Genomic DNA, 11,260 nt, shown 5'->3' with positions numbered 1-11,260 from the left:
GGAAATGAGGTGAATGCACACAGTCTGGTGTGTGCAGTGTGAGGGGTCAATGCTAGGATCGCAGACATGCATAGCCTATGCTTTAGCCACTGACCTATTTCCCCAGCTGCTCCTCTACCTGTTGGTATTTTTACTCTCTTATCTTTAAAGCTGACTAATAGGTGTCCTTCAATTCAGCACTCAAAGCATAGGTCAAAAATTCATACTTTTTGTTAGGAATAGTTCAGCATTCATGACCTAATCTTTGAACCTTTCATCTTGAAGGCATGGACTGGCACTGCTTGGATAAATATGACCGTCTAGAAGATCTGAAAGTTAAGTTTCTATGAAGAAATAAACCACCTCTCCTGAGTTTGGAGCAATGCTGAAATTCCAAGAGACTGATAAGCTTGGACCAAAGGCTGTCGGATCATGGCCTGTTTCCACTTACCCAGAGACTCTGATTGCAAGGAGATATGTGCTTCACCAGAAACTCGGCAGTGGCAGTTTTGGAACTGTTTATCTGGTTTCAGATAAGAAAGCCAGACAAGGAGAGGAACTGTAAGTAAAAATGCTTTATACAGATCTTGAGTTGACTGCCCTTTATGTGCAGCTCTTAGCAGATTGAGAACACAGAGCACCATGCACTCTGCTCTTTGTATTAGAGCAAGAATTTGGTAAGAGAAAAGCTGCTTGAATGATTTCTTCAAACCCAGTAGGTAGGGGTCGGGCGGTAGTACAGCGGGTTAAACACACATGGCATGAAGCGCAAGGACCGGCGTAAGGATCCCAGTTCGAGCCCCGGCTCCCCACCTGCAGGGGAGTCGATTCACAGGTGGTGAAGCAGGTCTGCAGGTGTCTGTCTTTCTCTCCCCCTCTCTGTCTTCCTCTCCTCTTTCCATTTTTCTCTTTGTCCTGTCCAACAGCAATGACAGCAGTGGCAACAACAGTAACAACAACAACCATGAACAACAAGGGCAACGAAAAGGGGAAAAAAAGTCTCCAGGAGTGGTGGATTCGTGGTGCAGGCACCGAGCCCAGCAATAATCCTGGAGGCAAAAACAAACAAACAAACAAACAAACAAAAAACCACACACACAGCAGGTGGCTCAAGTACTCAAATAACTTAGAGAAGGGAAATGGGGTAGATTATAAGAGAATAAGATTTTTAAAAAATTATTTATTTATTGGGGAATTAATGTTTTACATTCAACAGTAAATACAATAGTTTGTACATGCATAACATTCCCCAGTTTCCCATTTAACAATACAACCCCCACTGTGTCATTCATCATCCTTCATGGACCTGTATTCTCCCCACCCACCCACCCCAGAGTCTTTTACTTTGGTGTAATACGCCAATTCTATTTCAGGTTCTACTTGTGTTTTCTTTTCTGATCTTGTTTTTCAACTTCTGCCTGAGAGTGAGATCATCCCATATTCATCCTTCTGTTTCTGACTTATTTCACTCAACATGATTTTTTCAAGGTCCATCCAAGATTGGCTGAAAACGGTGAAGTCACCATTTTTTACAGCTGAGTAGTATTCCATTGTGTATATATACCACAACTTGCTGAGCCACTCATCTGTAGTTGGACACCTGGGTTGCTTCCAGGTTTTGGCTATTACAAATTGTGCTGTCAAGAACATATGTGTACACAGATCTTTTTGGATGGGTGTGTTGGGTTCCTTAGGATAGATCCTCAGGAGAGGAATTGCAGGATCATAGGGTAGGTCCATTTCTAGCCTTCTGAGAGTTCTCCAGACTGTTCTCCACAGGGGTTGGACCAATTGACATTGGTGGAGGAACCCTCCACCAATGCAAAGGAACCCTCCTGCAGTGCAGGAGGGTTCCTTTGACCCCACACCCTCTCCAGCATTTGCTGCTGTTCCCTTTTCTGATGGATGACATTCTCACAGGAGTGAAGTGGTATCTCATTGTTGTCTTGATTTGCATTTCTCTGACAATCAGAGACTTGGAGCATTTTTTCTTTTTTCTTTTTTTTCTTTTTTTTTTTTATATATTTCTTTTTTTTTCCCCCCTTTTGTTGCCCTTGTTGTAGCTTCGTTGTGGTCATTATTATTGCCCTTGTTGACGCAATTCGTTGTTGGATAGGACAGAGAGAAATGGAGAGAGGAGGGGAAGACAGAGAGGGGGAGAGAAAGACAGACACCTGCAGACCTGCTTCACCGCCTGTGAAGCGACTCCCCTGCAGGTGGGGAGCCGGGGGCTCGAACCGGGATCCTTACGCCGGTCCCTGCGCTTTGCGCCACATGCGCTTAACCCACTGCGCCACCGCCCGACCCCCTTGGAGCATTTTTTCATGTGTTTCTCGGCCTTTTGGATCTCTTCTGTGGTGAATATTCTGTCCAAGTCCTCCCCCCATTTTTGGATGGGGTTATTTGTTGTCTTGTTGTTGAGTCTGGCAAGCTCTTTATATATGTTGGTTATTAAACTCTTATCTGATGTATGGCATGTAAAGATCTTCTCCCATTCTGTGAGGGGTCTCTTGGTTTGGGTAGTAGTTTTTTTTTTAGCTGTGCGGAAGTTCTTAATTTGATGTAGTCCCATAGGTTTATACTTGCCTTAGTCTTCTTTGTAGTAGGGTTCGTTTCATTGAAGATGTCTTTAAAATTTATGCAGAAAAGAGTTCTGCCAATATTTTCCTCTAAGTATCTGATAGTTTCTGGTGTAACATCCAAGTCCTTGATCCACTTGGAATTTACTTTTGTATTTGGTGAAATACAGTGATTCAGTTTCATTCTTCTGCATGTTTCAACCCATTGTTTCCAACACCATTTGTTGAAGAGACTCTGCTTTCCCCATTTAATAGTCTGAGCACCTTTGTCAAAGATTAGATGTCCATAGGTGTGGGGCCTCATTTCTGGGCTCAATTCTATTCCACTGGTCAGTGTGTCTATTCATGTTCCAGTACCTAGCATTTTTGATGACAGTGGCCCTATGATAGAGTTTGAGATCTGGGAGTGTGATGCCTCCGGTTCTGTTCTTTTTTCTCAAGATTGTTTTGACAATTCTAGGTCTTTTCTGGTTCCAGATAAACATTTGTAGCATTTTTTCTATTCTCCTAAAAAATGTGCTTGGGATCTTGATGGGGATAGCATTAAATTTGTAGATGGCTCTGGGTAGTATATTCATTTTGATAATGTGAATTCTTCCAACCCATGAACATGGAATATCTTTCCATTTCTTTGTGTCTTTTTCAATTTCTTTGAGTAGTGACTCATGATTTTCAGTATATAAGTCTTTCACTTCTTTAGTTAGGTTTATTCCTCGATATTTTATTGTTTTTGTTGCTATAGTAAAAGGAATTGATTTCTGGATTTCAATTTCTTCTAACTTAGTGTTTGCACAGAGGAATGCCACTGACTTTTGAATGTTAATTTTGTAGTCTGACACTGTATTTCCTGATGATTTCCAAAAGCTTTTTGCTGGATTCCTTAGGTTTTTCTGTGTATACTATCGTGTCATCTGCAAATAGGGAGAGTTTGACTTCTTCTCTTCCAGTCTGTATCCCTTTAATTCCTTGCTCCTGCCTGATTGCTATGGCAAGAACTTCCAACACTATGTTGAATAGTAATGGTGATAGTGGGCAGCCCTGTCTAGTACCTGATCTGAGTGGAAATGCTTCCAGTTTTTCACCATTGAGTATGATGTTGGCTGTAGGTTTGCTATATATAGACTCCACTATCTTCAGGAATTTTCCATCTATTCCCATTTTTTGTAGTGTTTTGATCATAAAGGGATGTTGTATTTTGTCAAAGGCTTTCTCTGCACCTATTGATATGACCATGTGGTTTTTGGTCTTGCTTTTGTTGATGTGGTGGATCACATTGATTGATTTACATATATTAAACCAACCTTGCATGCCTGGGATAAACCCCACTTGGTCATGATGAACAATCTTTTTGCTGTATCCGGTTGGCTAGAATTTTGTTCAATATTTTCGCATCTATGTTCATCAGAGATATTGGTCTGTAGTTTTCTTTTTTGGTTGTGTCCCTGTCTGCTATTGGTATCAGGGTGATGTTGGCTTCATAGAAGCTGGCAGGGAGTATTCCAGTGTCTTCAATCTTCTGGAAGACTTTTAAAAGTAGAGGTATTAGTTCTTCTTTGAAGGTTTTGTAGAATTCATTTGTAAAACCATCTGGTCCAGGACTTTTATTTTTGGGGAGATTTTTGATAACTGTTTCAATTTCATTAGCTGTGATGGCCTGTTCATGTTATCCACTTCCTCTTTACTTAGTTTTGGAAGTTGGTAGGTATCTAGGAAATGGTCCATTTCTTCCAGGTTCTCTAGCTTGGTTCATAGAAGCCTCACATGATATGTTGAATTTCTGCAGTGTCTGTTGTGATATCTCCTCTTTCATTTACTATCTGATTTATTTGGGTCTTATCCCTTTTTAGTTTTGTGAATCTGGCTAAAGGTTTGTCGATTTTGTTTACTTTTTCAAAGAACCAACATTTACTTTCATTGATCTTTTGTATGGTTTTTCTATTCTCAATGTTATTTATTTCTGCCCTAACTTTAGTGATTTCTGTCCTTCTGGTTGCTTTAGGGTTCCTTTGTTGTTCTCCTTCTAGGTCTTTAAGATGTGCAATCAGGCTGTTTATTTGTGCTTTTTCTTGTTTCCTAATGTGTGCTTGTATAGCTATGAACTGCCCTCTTAGGACTGCTTTAGCTGTGTCCCAGATATTTTGATAGCTTGTGTCTTCATTTTCATTGAACTCTCGAAACATTTTGATTTCTTCCTTGATTTCCTCTTTGACCCAGAAGTTGTTAAGAAGTGTACTGTTGAGCTTCCACATTTTGGCACTGTTACTAATCTTTTGTTGATTGTTAAGTGTTAGTTTAATTCCACTGTGGTCTGAGAAGATGCTTGGGATGATTTCAGTGCTCTTGAATTGGCTGATGCTGTCTTTGTGGCCTAACATATGGTCTATCCTTGAGAATGACCCCTGTGGATTTGAGTAAAATGTGTATTCCAGTTTCTTGGGGTGAATGACTCTGAAAATGTCCAATAGTTCTAGTTTATCTATCTCTTCATTTAGCTCCCTTATGTCTTTACTGATTTTCTGCTTGGATTATCTGTCAAGTTGAGAGAGTGGGGTGTTGAAGTCCCCTACTATGATTGTGTTTCTGTTAATATATTGCTGTAGCTCTTTCAGTAGAAGTTTGATATATTTAGATGGCTTCTCATTGGGTGCATAGATGTTAATAATTGTTAAGTCCTCTTGATTGACTGATCCTCTGAGCATTAAGTAGTGTCCATTCCTATCTTTTTAAATCTTGTCTATTTTAAAGTCTATCATGTCAGATATGAGAATAGCTGTTCCTGCCCTTTTTTGTGGGCCATTGGCTTGTATGATAGTTTTCCATCCTTTCACTTTAAGTCTGTGTTTGTCTTGTTGAGTTAGGTGGGTTTCCTGTAGACAGCATATTGTTGGGTTGTGTTTTCTGATCCATCTTCCTACTCTGTGTCTTTTAATAGGTGAATTCAGGCCATTGACATTTATTGATACCAAAGATTGAAGATATTTTAATGCCATTCTTGTAGAGTTTTAGAGTGTTTTGATATATGTCCTATTTGTGGTGGTCTGGTTGTTTATAGGAGACCTTTCAGAACTTCTTTCAGGGCAGGCTTGGTGATGGTTGCTTCCGTCAACTGTTGCTTGTCTGAGAAGGTTTTGATGCTTCCATCTAGTCTGAATGACAGTCTAGCAGGATATAGTATTCTTGGCTGAAAGCCTTTCTCATTGAGCACTCGATAGATATCTTGCCTTTCTCTTCTGGCCTGTAGTGTTTGTATGGAGAAGTCTGCTGCTAATCTTATGGGTTTTCCTTTGTAGGTGACTCTTTCTTTTTCTCTTGCAGCCTTCATGATCCTTTCTTTATCCTTATTCCTTCCCATTCTAAATATGATATGTCTTGGTGTCTTTAGGTCTGGGTTAATTCTGTTTGGGACCCTCTGGGCTTCTTGAATCTTTATGTCTTTGATGTTGTCTAGACTAGAGAAGTTTTCAACTATTATGGCCTGGAAAATGCTTTCTTCCTCTCCTTCTCTTTCTTCCTCTGGTAAGCCAATAATGTGTATATTGTTTCTTTGAAGTCATCCCAAAAGACTCTGTTGTTGTTTTCAGCATCTCTTAATCTCTTTTTGAGATCTCTTACTTCTTTTTTAGTTGTCTCTAATTCATCCTCAGTCTTGCTAATTCTGTCTTCAGCCTCATAGATTCTATTCTCTCTGCCCTCTATTGTTTTCTGGAGTTCATCTATTTTGTTGCCCTGCTCTGATCCTGTTTTAGCTTGTTCAGCTAGTTGCCTTCTTAGCTCAGCGATTTCAGCTTTCAGCTCTCTAGTAACCATGAGATAATTAGTATTTTCTTCCATATTCTCATTTGTTGTTCCTGTATTTCTGATTACAATTTTTTCAAATTCTTTACTCACTCCTGTTATTATTTCCATAGCTAATGTTTGGATGTTGAACTCGTTATTTTGTGCTTCACCCTCTGGAGGACTTTTAGATGGACTCTTGTCCTGGTTCGATTCTCCAATATTTTTTCTTGTTGTTTTAACCATTTTATATATTATGTTATGAGTTCCCTGTATCAGTACTTTTCAAATTATTGATCACTATTGCCTGGATTGACTTGTGTCTAAGTAAGTTAATTAAAGGGTTCACAGTGGTGGAAATTAACAGTTATTTCAATCCCTGAGTTGGAGCTCAGTGGTTTAAAAGCCTCTTTTTTTTTTTTTCTTCCCTGTAGGCTGTGGGAGCCTGAGGGCTTTTAAACTATCAATAGGCTTTTTAGCTTAATCACTGACTGCTGACCAAGAGATAAAGCAGGGTGTGGCAGAGATAATCCAGTGGTTATGCAAAGAGACTTTCACAGCCCCTCAGCTATGCCACCGAGGTATAGGTCTTCTGAGTTTCCTGGTTAGATCTCTGTCCCCTGGTGTCCCTTCCTGTCGCTGCTCCAGATTCTGAGGGTAGTAGCAATGGAGACTCAGAGTTGCACTTGGTAAGTCTCTGGGGAGTCCTCTCCACCCTTAAGCTATCCCCTTGTTGGTGGAGCCGACTGGAGGTGGTGTCTGTCGTATGCTTTACATTGGTTTGTTCTAGCCCTTCCCCTCCAAGAGAATTGGATGAGTCCTGTTAATTTCGCAGGCCTGCTTGGCCCCGCCCCAAGGGACCCCGGGAGAGGGTTCCTGAGTTCGAGAGTGCCAGAGTTGGAGAGTTCCTGAGTTCCTGAGTTCGAGAGTTTTCAGGGTTCCTGAGTTGGAGAGTGACAGAGTTCCTGGGTGCCAGAGTTCGAGAGTGACAGAGTTCCTGAGTTCCTGAGTTTGAGAGTTTCAGGGTTTCAGAGTAAGAGAGAGTGCCAGAGAGAGAGAGTTCCTGGGTTCCTGAGTTCGGAGAGTTCTAGAGTTGGAGAGTTCCTGAGTTCAAGAGTAAGAGGGAGTGCTTGTGCCGCTGCAAAGAGACAGCAGAGTTCTGTTTGGTGATTAGTTTGTCTTAGTTTATGAATCGTGGTTCCTGAATAAAGAAATACAGCTTCCCTGCCCAGCCGTTGTCTCCGCGTCTCTGTTACCCGCCGTGAAGCAAGCCAGGCCTCCGAAATTTTAACAACAGGTGTCTCCACTGATAAACCGCTGAACTGTTAGCAGTCACTTAATCTCTCCTTAGGCCCCTCTCTCCTCTCTGTCACCAGCCACATGTGTTTGTACTCACGGGTGATTTACTGGGTTCCTGTGGTCATTCTAGTCCTGTCTTGTTTCGGTCCCTGGTGGTCTCCTTTGGTATTCCTAGTTGATCCGGGAGAGGAGAGGAAAGAAAGAGATCTGCTGCTCGTAGCCCCGCCTCCGGAAGTCGAATCCCGAAAATAAGATTTTTAAAAAAATTTATTTATTTATTCATGAGAAAGATAGGAGGAGAGAAAGAAGCAGACATCACTCTGGTACCATGTGCTGCCAGGGATCAAACTCAGGACCTCATGGTTGAGAATCCAGTGCTTTATCCACTGCGCTACCTTCTGGACCACAGAAAATAAGATTTTTAATGCATACCAGGTTCTCTATTCTAATATTGCTTCTACCTAACTTGATTGAGACTTTTTAAATGAGTAGACAAGTATTATTCATAAAGATTGTGACTTTAACAGTGTTCTGAAATCTGGGGGGCTGGTCAGGGGCCGGGCAGGGGCACACTCAGTTAAGCATACATATCACCAGGCACAAGAATCCGGGTTCCAGCCCCCAGTCCCTACCTGCAGGAAGTGTGTTTCTCCATCGGTGAAGCAAGTCTGCAGGTGTCTGTCTTTCTCTCTCCCTCTCTGTCGCCCCTTCCCTCTCAATTTCTTTATGTTCTGTCAGATAAAAATAAAAGTAGGGAGTCGGGCTGTAGCACAGCGGGTTAAGCGCAGGTGGCACAAAGCACAAGGACCGGTATAAAGATCCCGGTTTGAACCCCGGCTCCCCACCTGCAGGGGAGTCGCCTCACAGGCGGTGAAGCAGGTCTGCAGGTGTCTATCTTTCTCTCCTCCTCTCTGTCTTCCCCTCCTCTCTCCATTTCTCTCTGTCCTATCCAACAACGATGACAACAACAATAACTACAACAATAAAACAACAAGGGCAACAAAAGGGAATAAATAAATAAATAAAATAAATATAAAAAAAAATAAAATAAAAGTAGAAAGAAAAAAAGGGAAGGGAGGAGTAATGGCCGCTGGCACGGAGCTCCAGTGATAACCCTGTTGGCAATAAAAATAAATATATAAATAAATACATAAATAAATGTTCTGGTATGCAAATCCATGGTAACCCACACCTGACGTGAATAGGATATACTAAAGGAAATATGATATGGTATTCTCTGGCTTCCCCCCCCCCCCCCGTGGAGGAGATTCACAGTCTATATTATACAAATTAGATATTTAATCTAACAGAAGCAGTCATCTAAAATTAACTTATTGAATGAGTATTTTGTGACTTAATTTTCTTTGATTTTGATTATACCCCATAAGTTTTCATAGTAAAAAACCACTCTTAGTGATGTTAGACAGTGTCTCTTAAAGTTAAGACTATTTTACTTTAAAATTGAACTTTATAAGAATTTATGCTGAAGAGGTAGTTGGAACTAAAAGTTAGAATTAGAAGCATAAAAAGGAACCTCAGGGGAACAGAAAGAAAAAGGAAGAATGGCCAGTGAAACAAAACAGCCTTTTACTTATGAAGAGCAAATTGTATCCTGTGACATATTCTTTTATTCAAAGTTCTTGCCTCTTAAATATTTAAATGTGGGTTTTAAATCAATGTGATATTCATTTTCTACTTATTTGTATGCCATGGGAATTATTAACGATCATGTTATTTATACTATTATTTTAGAATTTTTTTTTTTTTTGCCTCCAGGGTTACTGCTGGGGCTTGGTGCCTGCACTACAAATCCACTGCTCCTAGAGGCCGTTTTTCCCATTATGTTACCCTTGTTGTATACCATTGTTGTTATTATTGCTGTTATTGCTGTCGTTGTTGTTGGATAGGACAGAGAGAAAGGGAAGACAGAGAGGAGGAGAGAAATATAGACATCTGTAGACCTGCTTCACCATTCTTGAAGGGACCCACCTTACTCAGTCCTTGCACTTCACGTCATATGCCCTTAACTCGCTGTGATACCGCCTGGCCCCCTCTACTGTTTTAGAATTTTAAAAAGCAATTTTGTAGAATTGATACTTTTCAGTAAATTTCCATATGAAAAATGGTGAAAGTGCTAACTCTTTTATGCTGTTCTTGGAACATGGTTTATGACCTCCCATGAAAAGAATTCCCCTCTTTTATGTCCCCATAGTTACTCCTCTGGTCATTTGTTGGGGTCTCTGGGGGGGGACCTCCAGGGGAAAGGTAACAGACCGGTTCTTTCTAGAGTAAAGACACCGGGGAGACCTGCAGCGCGCTCAGATCTCCTTTATTAGCAGGTGGACATGAGTTAAATAGTAAACCAAACAAAGGGAATTATTATTGAAATATGTCAGAGATTACAGGTTTCTTAAAGGTCGGCTTGCCCCTATGGTAGGGGGCTGGTATGACAAGAATTGATGCAGATACATAAAGGTCAAGATGATTAGTCTCCTGATGCAGTCATTTAATTACCCAAAGGCGTTTGAGGGGAGGAAAGGGGTTAACCAGTTAAGGCAAGATAGAAGATAAGCAAGGTTTGATGCAAATTGAGGACATCAAAGGACACTGCTAGGAGTGTGTGATAAGGTGTGCTCTCTGTGAACTCTGAGTAAGTGAATCTTAAAGGAGGCGGCCATGTGGCCTGCAGTTAATGGAGGGAAGTACTGGGGTTTCTGTGGGCCTGAGAGTCGAGAAGGAAAGAACCAAGTCTGAGTTTCCCCCCTTTGCTCACCTCGGTTGAGAGAGACTCACAAGAGGCTATCTTCTCAGACCTCCATCCAAGGACGGGGGAGTTCTCCCTAAGCTCTATCAGGCTCACACATGGTCCCAGCAGTCATTTAGCTGGGGAGATAAACTGCCAGCGATGACTGGAGAACCTGTATGCAAACACTGACAGACACGCTTAAAAGTAGCCCAATGTTGAGGACTGTAATGACTGCCCTTCTGCGGTTTCTTCAGCTAATGATAAACACAGACTTTTAAAAGGCTGATCAGAGAGGTGTCAGATAAGATACATGAAGACCAAACGTGAGAGCTTCAGACTGACAGAGAGTGTATAGAGGGAATGCTGGGAGGAGGGAGGATTCTGGACACCACCTGTTCATTCCGAGCAGGAATGCTGGAGTGGCAGGAGGTGGGAGGAAGACAGGGAGACAGAGACAGAGACACACCTCTGTTCTGGTGGGGAAGCCACCTCAGCTTAGCTCCCCTGTGCTCAGTCCCTTCTGCACAGCTCATCCAGGCCTGCTGGACTCTACTGGGCTCCCTCCCTCAGGCCTGCTCTCAGGGCACCTCCCCCTCATCTCTGTAGCTCTCCAGGCGGCTTCCTCAGGCCTCAGTGCAGGGGCTTTTTAGCAATTCTTCATCTGGGCAGCTGCGCTCTAGGTGAACTGCACTGGTCAGCTCCTGGGGCAACATCACCTCTCTCAAGGTCCCCAAAGCTCTCCAAAGACCTCTAAAGTCCCCAGAGTCCTCCAGCTTCTCTTAGCTCCCTCACTCTCCCTAGTTCTCTGGGCACTTCTCCTTGTCACCTTATATTTGGGGGGAGAGCAAAAGTGGCCTTTTGCCCAGAGGCTAATAACTGACAT

At 42.0% G+C, this 11,260-nt stretch overlaps 1 protein-coding gene across 1 annotated transcript in view; it reads left to right on the top strand.

Moving 5' to 3' along the window:
- The first annotated feature begins 268 nt into the window (after nt 1-268).
- NEK11 (NIMA related kinase 11) overlaps nt 269-11,260 on the top strand; it is a 377,347-nt gene continuing 366,355 nt past the window's right edge. Inside the window, exon 1 of the mRNA XM_060180272.1 lies at nt 269-540. Within this exon, the coding sequence (XP_060036255.1) occupies nt 362-540 (179 nt within the window). The 5' untranslated portion in view covers nt 269-361. The remainder of the gene's footprint in view (nt 541-11,260) is intronic.

This window comes from Erinaceus europaeus, chromosome 21 (genome assembly GCF_950295315.1).
Source record: "Erinaceus europaeus chromosome 21, mEriEur2.1, whole genome shotgun sequence".
NCBI classification, from domain to species: domain Eukaryota; kingdom Metazoa; phylum Chordata; class Mammalia; order Eulipotyphla; family Erinaceidae; genus Erinaceus; species Erinaceus europaeus.
This window is presented reverse-complemented; position numbering and strand designations above follow the sequence as displayed.